Source organism: Nilaparvata lugens, chromosome 5 (assembly GCF_014356525.2).
Source record: "Nilaparvata lugens isolate BPH chromosome 5, ASM1435652v1, whole genome shotgun sequence".
Taxonomy (NCBI): Eukaryota; Metazoa; Arthropoda; class Insecta; order Hemiptera; family Delphacidae; genus Nilaparvata; species Nilaparvata lugens.
The window spans coordinates 12,261,047-12,274,026 of NC_052508.1; the positions used below are offsets into that span (position 1 = coordinate 12,261,047).

Here is a 12,980-nt window from a genome sequence, read left to right on the forward strand (position 1 = left end):
GATACATGGACATTGCCAGGTACATAAGAACAAATATCACAAAACAATACCATAGTTATATAATTTTTATGTCCATGTTTTTGAAGGGACGGATTCAAGGATCCAAAGGCTCAAAGAACCTCACACGTCAACCGAAGCTTATTGTGTGTCCCAAGTATGTTAGTTGGACAAACCAACTCCTGTGACCTTTACAAGGTCTAGGAGTTTTTCCCCTATACTAACATCCCATTCCTCACCTGGCTGCTTGCAGCCAAACAGATCCCTTCTTCTAGCTCCTAGTCTTTCGCAATTCAGTATGATATGCTTGGCAGTCTCTTCAGACTGATTACAAAGCCTACAAATCTGACTGTCATTTCTGAGTCCAATTGTGTGGAGATGTTTCCTGAAGTGGCCATGTCCAGTTATCATGGCAATCAACTGATCGACCTGACCTCTACCCAGACTCACCAGCCAGCTGGTGAAGCGAGGGCTTGCGTCTGCCAGCAGCCTTTCGCCAGGTGCTCGACCAGGGTGACTTTGCAATTGCTGGTGATGTAAGTCCCTGGACCATTTACTTATTTTATGGAAGGCAGTTGTTTTGCTTATGCCACAGCCTGGCTCTGTACCAAAGAATGATGGCATACTGGTACTCCGCTTAGCAAGCTCATCTGCACGCTCGTTACCTCCTATGCCTACATGGCCAGGTACCCAACCGAGCTGCACAGAGTTGCGTGTTGCAAGCCTGTTGATTGTTTTGTGGCTAATATCACAAAACAATACTATCTAGAGGGAGTACCTCTTCGAAACAGTTGTTAACTGGTAACTGAATTAATAATTTTGTCAGGTTGGCATTAAGTTGAGTTGACTTTGTTAGTTTGGCACCAAGTTGAATATTGAAATGCATTTATCGCGAAATAATTGATTGGGCACTCGCTTCGCTTGCCATATCCGTTTAGCCAGACGTTTAGTCTGTACCCCCGACTGGATCGTCCTAACATATGATAAAATGCTCAAATAAAAAATGCAGGCAAGTGAAGCGAGCCTGCTGATCACATTCTTGGACAATCCAGTCGGGGGTCCAGGGGGCGGAGCCCCCTGGCTAGACGGATATGGCGAGCGAAGCGAGCCTGATGGCTAGTAGTTATATAATACTGATAGTACAGTGTTATTGAATGAAGCTAACCAGAAACTACAACAATTTTATAAATGAGAATAACGCAAGATATGACAGAAATAGCAGATTACAGGTATATTATACTAGCAGGAACCCGTGCTCCGCAAGGATCTATTTCAAAACTTGACAAACTGAAAACTTGACGTAATGAAATTTCGAAGAATTGAAAATAGGCCTATAACCATCCTTGGTTAATTGAGAATCTATAATGCAAAATTTCAAGGTAATTCATCCAGTAGTTCAGACGTGATGATGCGTAAAACATAATTTTCCTATCCCGTTCGTGTATAAGCCAGTTCTTCACTTTATTAATTATAGATATACAGTATATTCAACGACTGCAAGAGATAGGACTGGGAACAGAATAGTGGTGAAACTATGATAGCGCCAGAAGTGGCTCAAAAACAATAGTACTAATAGTATAGGTATAGTACTACATGAACTTTTCAAAAGTGATTTGAAAGAAAAATCTTAAAACAGCAGAACTGAAAGTTGTCAACCTTATCATTCTACCTCCATTTAGAGAGGCTTTCATTCGAATGTGAATCTATAGATAAAGATGAATGTATGTTTGTGTGTTTGTATGTTTGTTCCCTATAGACTTGAAAACTTCTTGACATAACGGCATGAAACTTTGGGAATATGTTGTGTGAATATTGGGGATGGTTTCTGAACAGAAATTTTAATAGGGGGGGCTAATAATAATTATTTATTAATCTATTTCACAGACCTATGTTTCGAAATTGTCGGCCGAGCGGCTACTGAAGAACGGAAAGATGATCATGATAATATGATTTAGCATCTAAAGTTACCAGCTGTAATGAACATGTCACCCTTTGATAAATTGTGTACTGGTATTAAAACGGTAGTTTGGAGTTGAAGTGTAGTTGATTGGTACCAGCTGTGTAGAATGGTTCCTTAGAATACTTATACTAATAATTATACTCCCTTATCATTGAGAAACTGGAAAATGTTGAAAAAAGTTATTCACCTCATGAAAGAGAGTTGTTCATATTGCATTCATTGATTACTGAAGAATGAGAGGATAATTTACAATCTATTTGAATTTAGCTTGGCTTATATTCATCCTAAAATGGAAGATGAAAAGAATATGGAATCCTGGGTGATTCATCGTACATCGCATTTTTCCTGGACCATCTATTGACAATCAACAACTATGAAAACATTGAATTAATCTTTGAAACACTGATTTAACCCATTTTTTTTAATTCAACACCTTACTAATAGATATTATTACCAATTGATTGAGAAGAATATGTTTTCGGAATAATGAATGCTGCATGACAAAGCACATAGGAAGTCCGTATTGAGATGTGAATAAAAATATTGATTGTCAGATAAATTTCATGATTCACCAAATAAATTGACAAAGTGACATGAGATACATTGACATTTTGGCGGTACGAAGTTCGTCGGGTAAGCTATTTATAAATAAAGCTTTATTATTAATAGTCAACGCTTTGAAAAAGACAGGCTCAATCACCAGGAATACTATAAATTCTATGAGGGACCAGTAAGCCATTAATTTTTAGTAGTTCAATCACTTCCATTGTGGACACTGGATACATTATGGACTATCAATAAGTATGAAATTTATTAGCCACAGAATAAAAAACTTTTGATTGCAGTGACCCCGACTACTACAATATGAATAACCATTTGGATCAAATATAAGGATTTACTCACATCTCTCATCAACTCGTACTTTTTTTCACAAAATATTAACGAAAAAAAAATATATATATATATAAGTTACATTGAATGAACTCACGGCTAGTACTCAAATTTGTCTTTTTCTGGCCGTGCTACAAATAAATGTAGGTATATTTTTGTAATCTTGTTGTCTATTAAGAAAGTTTTCAATGTGATTTTTGATAGCAATAAAATTTGAATTTGAAAAAATAATTAATTATCAACAAACTCCTAACCAAAGAAAATCTATGTGCTCTTTTCCAATCGGAATGTATGAGACTCCATACAGCTGATAGAAGGCGCAAACCGAACTGCGTGGCCAAGCATACAACAATATGGAATACACACGTGGCAAGCTCGCGCAAAATTAATCTGATCAGCTGATTGACAAAATTATTTTAAGATTCCCAATTATTACAACATATGTTAGAATATCATGTGTCAATTATCTCAGTTCCATATGGCGTTCACTTTACCATGTTCATAACCTTACTTAATAGGATCCTTTTTCATCCTTTGAAACCCTTAGAGGCAAAATATCTCAAAATCCGTTCTTAGTGCGCGTCTAGCATGTTTGAAGAATATTTGTGCAAAGTTTCAAGTCTGTAGGACAATTAGTTTGAGCTGTAGTTTGATTTTACATCGAAATTTTCGAAAAATGCCCTATCCTGGACCCCCCTGTGCTCCTGATCGAAATTTTTCTGCATAGATCTAATTTTTTTTCGTACCTGAACGAAAAATTTCCTCATGACTTTGCTGTGCAATGAGCGGTAAAAAAGTACAAAATTTTGGGGGGGCCCCAGCTCCCTCAGGGGGGCAAATTTCTAAAAATCCTTTCTTAGTGGATGTTTTCAGGCTACCATAAACAATCGTGCAAAATTTCAAGTTTTTAGGCTCAGTAGTTTGGGCTGTGGTGTGATTTCAGTCTGTTGGGGCTTAGCCTTTTATAAGTATAGAGATAATCGTCGGTCGGATATATGGATACAACCGTCGGCAAAACAGAATATAGATAAATAATATCCGTCGGCCAAATATATAGATTCACCCGTCGGCAATGTGTTTAGAAATAAATATAATCGTCGGTCGGATATATGGATACAACAGATATATCTGTCGGCGGGATATATAAGAAGAACAATTCATGAGGATTGTTAATGGCTCTCATAAGTTTTGTGAGAAAAAATCGAATGAGTTGAACAAGAACGTAAATTGAGAGCTTGTTTATTGGAGACCGAAATCTAATCTATTTCAGTCGGAGAGATTTCTGTTTTTGATGATTTTCAACTCGTTTTCTGTGATGTACTATTCAATGAAGACTAAAAATTCTCAAAATCAAATACAGTTTTTCCAGTAGATGAGTTTGGAAAAATCTAGCTTGCTCTCCTATAATTCATTGTAATGATACTGTATTGAAATTTTATAACATATGATTTCAATGTGGATCTATGGTGGAATACACGTTATAAAGTTCCTTAATTTCATAATCATCGCGAATTATATAATCATTTCAGTTCTGTAACAATTTGCCGATCACAAAAAAAATTATCTTTTACTTGAAATTTCACCAGTAAATGAATTCCTGTGCGTGCATCATTATCTGGAATGAAATTTCGCACTAGAAGTAGAGGGTTATCATAAAATTTGACAATTCCCCCCCCCCCCCCGGAAACATTATGAGGGGATATTCTACCAAACGAACCATCAAAAAAATATAAAATACCAAAAACATCAGATTTATTACAAAACATGAACATCGCAATTAGAATCAAATCGTTTGAACCATTACTTATACATTTCATTCCATTGATTCCTTATTTATCTTAATTTATTCCAGTATGCATTGAAGTGTCATAATCTTAATCTCCTATGATATTTGCTACGTGATGGTGTGAAACTTGTAGTTAGTTGCCCTTCAAACGCACAGGCCTACAGGTGCTACCGGCATCATCCTCACCGAAAACAACTGATAAACATTTTTTTATATTAAAAGAGATTAAAATTAAAATTGAAAAAAGAATGAAATAGACTGAAATTTATTTTGAACTGGAGTGAATTAGTAATTCATGGTGACAAACAAAGTTAGAGCTTCAAAATGAAAGTGCAATCTCAAGCTTATTGAGTTATTAATTATTTTCCATTGACCGAGCGAAGTGAGGTCTAAGATTCAAGTTAACGGTTTAGCTTTAAATCTTTGAATGTTTATATGTTTATATGTTGCGCATTTACGGCGAAATGCGGTAATAGATTTTCATGAAATTTGATAGGTATGTTTTTTTTTTAATTGCGCGTCGACGTATATACAAGGTTTTTGGAAATTTTGCATTTCAAGGATAGTATAAAAGGAAAAAGGAGCCTCCTTCATACGCCAATATTGGAGTGAAAATCAGACTATAGAAATTCATCATAAATCAGCTGACAAGTGATTACACAGATGTGTGGAGGAGCTAGTCTATTGCTGTATTTCCATACGGTCTATAGTTTCAATCAGGTACTTGTGGATGAGAATACTGCGTGAGGTCTACTGTTCACAGAACTACTAGTAATTATCAATTAAAAACCTTTCTCATGGAAACTAATGATGGAAACACAAAGGAAATAACAAAATTCCTTCTTTTTTCTGAGATGGAAGCAAGATTCAAAGAAACACTAGGAAATAATAATTGTCAAGAGCTATCATAAGTTAGGAATTCGTCATCGTCATCATTATTATAATCAATCGTGTTGTCATTAACGTAATGCATAACCTATTTTCACATAGAATGATCCAAAATTCAGAATTGCCTCGTAACTGAACAATGATACAGAAAACTTCAAGAATAACCAAGAAAATTGCATTCTGTTGCATGTCGATTGATACAGTATCATGTGGCTCGTATCATGTTTGATGCCAGCGCTGTCTAGCGTGACGTTTTACAACCACATAAAGCTTTTTCCTACTCAAGTTCTCGTAAAGGCAACATTTATCAAGGGTTTTAAGTTATTTAGTGTTGAATTTACACGATTTTTACCAACAAAAACCTTTCTTTGATATGTAAAGAGCTAACAAAATGAATTTCAATGCGATTAACATTGAATTTGTTACTTATAACTGACTTTGAAGCTGCTGGCTCTCGTTGCAGATTTGTGGAAGAGTTTGTATAGTTAAATGCACGTAACTAGAGAGTTCCTTCTATGCGATCACATGTTGATGATGACACTTTTTTGGAGGATCTTTGTGATGGTGTAACTTTTTTTTACACTCACGATGGTTCCATTATCACCTTTAACATAATAAGTTTTTAAGATTCAAGTCGACGGTTTGGCATTTCTCTTAAGTCTTATTGCCGGTTGCACAACAGCCGGTTAAATTTTAACCGTGATTAGTTCCACGAGAACCAATCAGGCGTTCACTTTACCATGTTCATAACCTTACTTAATAGGATCCTTTTTCATCCTTTGAAACCCTTAGAGGCAAAATATCTCAAAATCCGTTCTTAGTGCGCGTCTAGCATGTTTGAAGAATATTTGTGGCAAGTTTTAAGTCTTTAGGCCAATTAGTTTGAGCTGTAGTGTGATTTTACATCAAAATTTTCGAAAAATGCCCTCTCCTGAACCCCCCTGTGCTCCTGATCAGAATTTTTCTTCATAGATCTAATTTTTTTTCGTAGCTGAACAAAAAAGGTCTTTATGACTTTGCTGTGAAATGAACGGTTAAAAAGTACAACATTTTTGGGGGCCCCAGCTCCCTCAGGGGGGCAAATTTTTGAAAATACATTTTTAGTGGATGTTTTGAGACTACCATGAACAATTGTGCAAAATTTCAAGCTTTTAGGCTCAGTAGTTTGGGTTGTGGTGTGATTTCAGTCTGTCGGGGCTTAGCCTTTTATAGATATAGAGAGAGATAAACGAATCACATGCATCGACTATGAGCTGATATTGGAAGCTACAAATTGATTTGGTGAAAGCCTATTTTTTTACTGCTATTAATTTTTTTTGTATTTTATTTGTTTAATTGTTTTGACACTATTGTAATATACCTGTATGAATGATTATAATGGAATTAATAATATATTTATGAGTGACTTGTATGATGCAGAACATTTTATTGAAGGGATTTGAAACAATAAATCATACTTTGGATAATAGTAATACTAATAATATTCATATGGCTTTTATTTTTAGTGTAGTGTCATTATTATTATCAAATGTCAACAAGTTAAACCGATCTATGCAAGTACTGCAAAATATATATACCTATTCTTACCTTAGACTCATTCTTGCACACAGGAAGTAATGCCTCTGCGAGAGTATATATTTCTTATTATATTATTGGTATATCTGCTGTCATTTCTTTGGCGCTGACATTATCTTACTTTCATTGTAGAGAGTATTCTTATTATATGCTGTACCACTAAAAGTGCTTGTAAGATTTATGAAATAAAATAACTTTGAATTGGTAGGAAATTCCTTATGGATTTTCCAACTCGCCTGAATACTATCATTCAAGCTGTCAATTGGCCTTAAATGATATATTCAGGCGAGGTGGAACTTCGATCAGGAGCTACCCACCAATAAAAGCCAATCACTTTTTTCTTTTACTTGAATGAATTTAGGAACACAACAAGTTTTGGGCTAATCCTGTTTTTTCATTCCATACTGTAATTTATGACTCTATGTATAAATGAATATTTTAAAACTCACTATGAAACTACAGATGTTTCAAACTATCCTGATAATTTATTGTGTCCGCAGCCATCTAGACTCGCCCGCCACAGAGCCGGCGGACACTTCCGCCTCCGCTTCCGCGTCCGCGAGCGGCTGCAAGCTCCGCGCGGGCGGCTACTTCTGTCCGCAGTGCCGCAGCAACTACTGTCAGCTTCCCGCCGAATGCCGCGTCTGCGGTCTGACGCTGATTTCCGCGCCGCATCTGGCTCGCTCCTACCACCACCTGTTTCCCGTCCGCCCGTTCAGCCAACGGCCGGCGGTGGGAGCGGAAACGGGAGAGGGAGAGGGAGCGGCAGCAGAAGCGGGAGTGAGAGCAGGATGGTGTTTTGCGTGTCGCAAGTCGCTGGCCGCTGGAGCGGTTGGCGATAAGTTTGTGAGTAGTTATACTGAACTTTTTTCTAGTTTAAGGTGGATTTCACACCAAAGCTGGGCCGGGTGGAGCAATATATGATGCCGAGCCGAGCGGAATCTGCCTGCGTTCGCACTGAAGCCGATTCGCTTTCTAAGACATTTTTTAGTTAAAAATACAAAATACTGCGAATTTCACTACATGGGAAGATCGAACTAAACTGAAAGAAGGCAGAATCCGCTTGGCCGAAAATGCTCTAGTCGGCCGTCAAGCCGACTGCACAAATCCGCTCGGCTCGGCCCGGCACCGCTCGGCATCGCCCGGCGTGGGCGTGGATTTGAATGATCCCTACTAAATCCTGCATAGTTAGAGCGCAAGCGGATTCCGCTCGGCCCGGCTCAAATTTGGTGTGAAACCCCACTAAGGCTGGCAACTAACGGCAGGAATGCATGATACAAATGTCATCATACATTGTTGTGTCATTACAGGGAAAGGCTTCCAGTAAAATTTTTAGAAGTTAGGCTTTTGTATTTTTTATTTGTTTGTTGTTTATTTTTTGTTCGCTGCTCTTCTTCTTCTTCTTCTTCTTTGGCTGTGCCTTTTCCCATTTAAATGGGGTCGGCATTCCTTCCTCTTAGTCTGCCTCTCCACAAAGCCCTATCCAATGCTTCCTCTCTCCTCCAACCACTCTCCCGCAAGTCAGCCGCTATTCTATCTCCCCACCTCATCCTAGGTCTACCTCGTCCTCTCACACCATCCAAAACCAAATCCTGCACTCTTCGTCCAACATAATCCTCCTCCCGTCGCTGTACATGCCCAAACCACCTCATCCTTGTCTCCTGCATTTTCTTTCCCAGTGGTCCAACTTTTACAGTGCCTCTGATCAATTCATTTCTTATTTTATCTCTTCTTGTAACCCCACACATCCATCTTATCATTCTCATCTCAGTCACTTCCATCTTTCGTTCCTGTTTCTTTGAAATGGGCCATGTTTCTGTTCCATACAGCATAGCTGGCCTCACAACTAATCTATACACTTTTCCATTCATTTGACAATTCACTCTCTTATCACAAAGAACACCACTCATTTTTCTCCAGTTCATCCATCCACAATTTATTCTAAGCTGTATTTCCACATCAAGCCCTCCATCTCTCTGAACACTTGAACCCAGGTACTTAAAACTTGCAACTGGTTGGAGTTGGTTTTCTTCAAGCTGTAAGGGTAGCCCATCATTGTTTCCCAATACCATGTACTCTGTTTTTGATCGGCTAATTTTCAGTCCCCTTTCCTCCAAAGTCTTCCTCCAGCTTGTTCGCTGCTCTATTTGAGGTTAAATTATTTTTGTATCATTAGGCTATAATTTGTAATTTTCTAGTAGTATCTTGATGCTCTCGTGATCGCTAATACAAGTTTTGTCTGTTGCAGGTGTACGAATGCGAGAAATGCCACGAGGTGTTTTGTTTGGACTGCGACCTGTTCATTCACGACACTCTGCACACGTGTCCAGGCTGCACCACCGATCAGCGTACTTTCCAACAGCTGTCCACCTGAATTCCTCAAATCCACCAAATTCGAAAGTATCCTCCGGTTCAGCTCAAATCTCTGTGATCTCTGGTCTACATGTAAGTGTAGGGCAGTGTATAGAATAAGCCAACTGGTATCATTCTTGATTAAGGTGAAAAAGTGAATAATCAGTTGTATGTGAGGAACCTTAATTCCAATGAAGTTTCTTGAATGTTCACCGAAGTTGGTTCAGATCAAGTGACGTTGATCTCTTGCCTATAGCAAGTGCAGGACAGTGTATAGAATAAGCCAACTGGTATCTTGATTAAGTTGAAAAATTGTGTAATACGAGTTGTATGTGAGCAATCTTAATATCAATGAAGTTTTTTGAATGTTCACTCAAGTTGGTTCAGATCAAGTGACATTGATCTCTTGCCTATAGCAAGTGCAGGACAGTGTAAAGAATAATCCAACTGGTATCTTGATAAAGGCTGTGCAAAGGCTAGAAATAAACTTTCTCTACTCGTGATATTTTTCAAAGTTTTTCGATTTGTATATCATCAAGCTATCAAAATGAAAAAGTTTTCTCAGGAAAACATTTTTTTTCTAATCATTACTTTTTGAGATATGAGCGCCTAAAGTTTAGATTTTTGGGACAGAACATTTCAAATTCGGTAAGAGATAAATCAATGCGATTTAGAGGATAGATTCTTCATAGTATTGTTGATCTAGTAAAACAAACATTTTCTGAAAATATCAATCTTTAACTTAGTTATTAAATTTACTAAAAATAACCAAAAATAAATTTTAGTTGAGTTATTTTTGGTAAATTGAATAACTAAGTTAAAGATTGATATTTTCAGAAAATTTTTGTTTTACTAGATCAACAATACTATGAAGAAACTATCCTCTAAATCGCATTGATTTATCTCTTACCGAATTTGAAATGTTCTGTCCCAAAAATTTAAACTTTAGGCGCTCATATCTCAAGAAGTAATGATCAGAAAAAAAATGTTTTCCTGAGATAACTTTTTCATTTTGAGAGCTTGATGGTATACAAATCGAAAAACTTTGAAAAATATCACGAGTAGAAAGTTTATTTTTAGCCTTTGCACAGCCTTAAGTTGAAAAAGTGTGTAATCAGTTGTATGTGAGCAAACTTAATTCCAATGAAGTTTCTTGTATGTTCACCGAAGTTGGTTCAGATCAAGTGACGTTGATCTCTTGCCTATAGCAAGTGCAGGACAGTGTATAGAATAAGCCAACTGGTTTTTTTTATTAACCTTCCGGTAGTCGCGCCCTACTCAATCACACGAGCAGTCGCGTGTTGCATTTCTTACAACATCCAATTTTCCAAGTGTTATGTACTCCGTTTACTGTCAAAACATATTAATTAATTGTATAATTACTTCATGGATTATTTTACGCCTATGAACATTTGGATGATTATCATTTCACAGCCCAATAAGGTACATCAAGCAAAGCCATCAATTCTGTGTTATTGGTCCGTTTACAGTCCCCGTATACAGTCTTTTCCTATCTTATACACAGTGCGACTTATGCACTGTCGCGACTAAATGGCACCTAAAGACTGAAGCATTGCTTGGTTGATATTGCAACTCAGTGGAGTGATGGGGGGAAAGTTTTGGAATGCATAGGTGACTGATTCACTGATACCACCCCATTCAATAGTTTTGTGCAGCAAAAAACTGACACTGTTGTACTTTTTACAACAGCGCGACTGCCGGAAGGTCAAGTATATAATCAGTTGTATGTGAACAACCTTAATTCCAATGAAGTTTTTTGAATGTTTACTCAAGTTGGTTCAGATCAAGTGACTGTGATCTCTTTCCTATAATAAAATGTATAAAATAAGTCAACTCTTCAATATTTGTTTCCATTACGAACTGCTTGTTAATAATCACTTTTGAACAATTATATTACGACATAGCAGTCTGATATTTATAAATAAAAGCTTTTAGCTTCTACTCACGTTTGTGGAGCGCTTTCGGACACTAGGCCCTTCCTCAACACTGGTTGACACTCCCGTTGTGAAATTCACAGTTAGTAAAGCAGTAAATAATTATTTACCACACAATTAGTAAACCTTGGAACAATTTGAAAATTTATAAACATATCAAAAGAGACTCCTACAATATCCTTAATGAACAACCAATCTTCAAATCCCACAGCCTCTTCAACCTCCTACTCCAATAACCTACAAATTCAAACATTCCCGCCACCCCCGCCGCCAACCATTCAAAAAATCCCGCCACTCCTACAACCCACGCTGCTCTACCAACTGTGAATTTCACAACGGAAGTATCAACCAGTGTTGATGAAGGGACTAGTGTCCGAAAGCGCTTCACTAATGTGAGTAGAAGCATAGAGAAACAATAGCTTACGTATTTGCGTTTATGTCGCAACTTTTACTGTTATCTCAAGCCGATAGTCCACGTATTTCTTTCCCAAAAAGCTGTGTGACGATGGAAGTCTCTCATATTGTGCCGTTCACACACCCTCCCCCCAACAAAACAGTAAAAATCTACAATAGACGATAGTAATCGACTTGAGATAACAGTAAAAGTTGCAACGTAAACACCCTATTCCATGGGATATCTACTTACGCTATTGTTTCTCTATGGTAGAAGCTAATAGCTTTTATTTACAAATACCAGACTGCTATGTCGTAATTTGATTGTTCAAAAGTGATAAGTCAACTGTCATCTTGATCAAGGTTGAAAAGTGATCATAGCAAAATTATAAATTCCATGCCCAAAAATGTTACAACCGTGGAAACTAGTCGAACGGTGTTTCAGCACATATGACTGTGATGTCTACCCTGTAGCAAATGTAGGACAGTGTATAGAATAAACCAACTGTCATCCTAATTAAGGTTAAACGTGTAAGATCATAGCCAACTCTAATAAATTCCATTCCCAAAAATTCGACAACTGTAGAAATTGATCAAATGTTGTTCTCTATTTCAGTATAATTGACTGTGATCTCACTCCTACAGCAAGTGCAGGACAGTGTATAGAATAATTCAACTGTCATATCTTGATTAAGGTTGAAAAGTGTAAGATCATAGCCAACTCTAATAAATATCATGCCAAAAAATTTGACAACTGTAGAAATTACTTGAACGTTGTCCTTTATTTCAACTTAATTGACTGTGATCTTCGTTCTATAGCGAGTGCAGGGCAGTGTATAGAGTAAGCCAACTTTCATCTATAAAGGTGAACAAGTAAAAAGCTGGAGAAGTCAGCTTTTAGAGAAGACTGTTCGGCTGTCAGTCGAAAATGTCCTGCGAAACTTCACGTTAATGGCTGGCCTAAGAATCAGGAAATTCCTAGTTGTATCTATTGTTATGATTGGAATCAACTTCAATAAAATTCCAATAATTTATTGTACAGTATTATGAGTAATTAAATGTGAAACTGTGCTTATTTACTAGAAACTCATAAAAATTCGGAAGGACAGTTTTGAGATGAGCCTGTTCTTCTCTACTGATCATAATGGTATGATTTGTCATTGTTCAATAAATGAAGATTTTA

The 12,980-nt window shown here is 37.2% G+C and overlaps 1 protein-coding gene across 2 annotated transcripts in view; it reads left to right on the forward strand.

Moving 5' to 3' along the window:
* LOC111050270 (general transcription factor IIH subunit 2) overlaps nt 1-9,994 on the forward strand; it is a 20,670-nt gene extending 10,676 nt beyond the window's left edge. For both annotated transcript variants that reach the window (XM_039427692.1, XM_039427693.1), the window contains exons 6-7: nt 7,598-7,943; nt 9,346-9,994. In XM_039427692.1, coding sequence (XP_039283626.1) covers nt 7,598-7,943; nt 9,346-9,471 — 472 coding nt within the window. In that variant the 3' untranslated portion in view covers nt 9,472-9,994. The remainder of the gene's footprint in view (nt 1-7,597; nt 7,944-9,345) is intronic.
* The last annotated feature ends 2,986 nt before the right edge of the window (nt 9,995-12,980 follow it).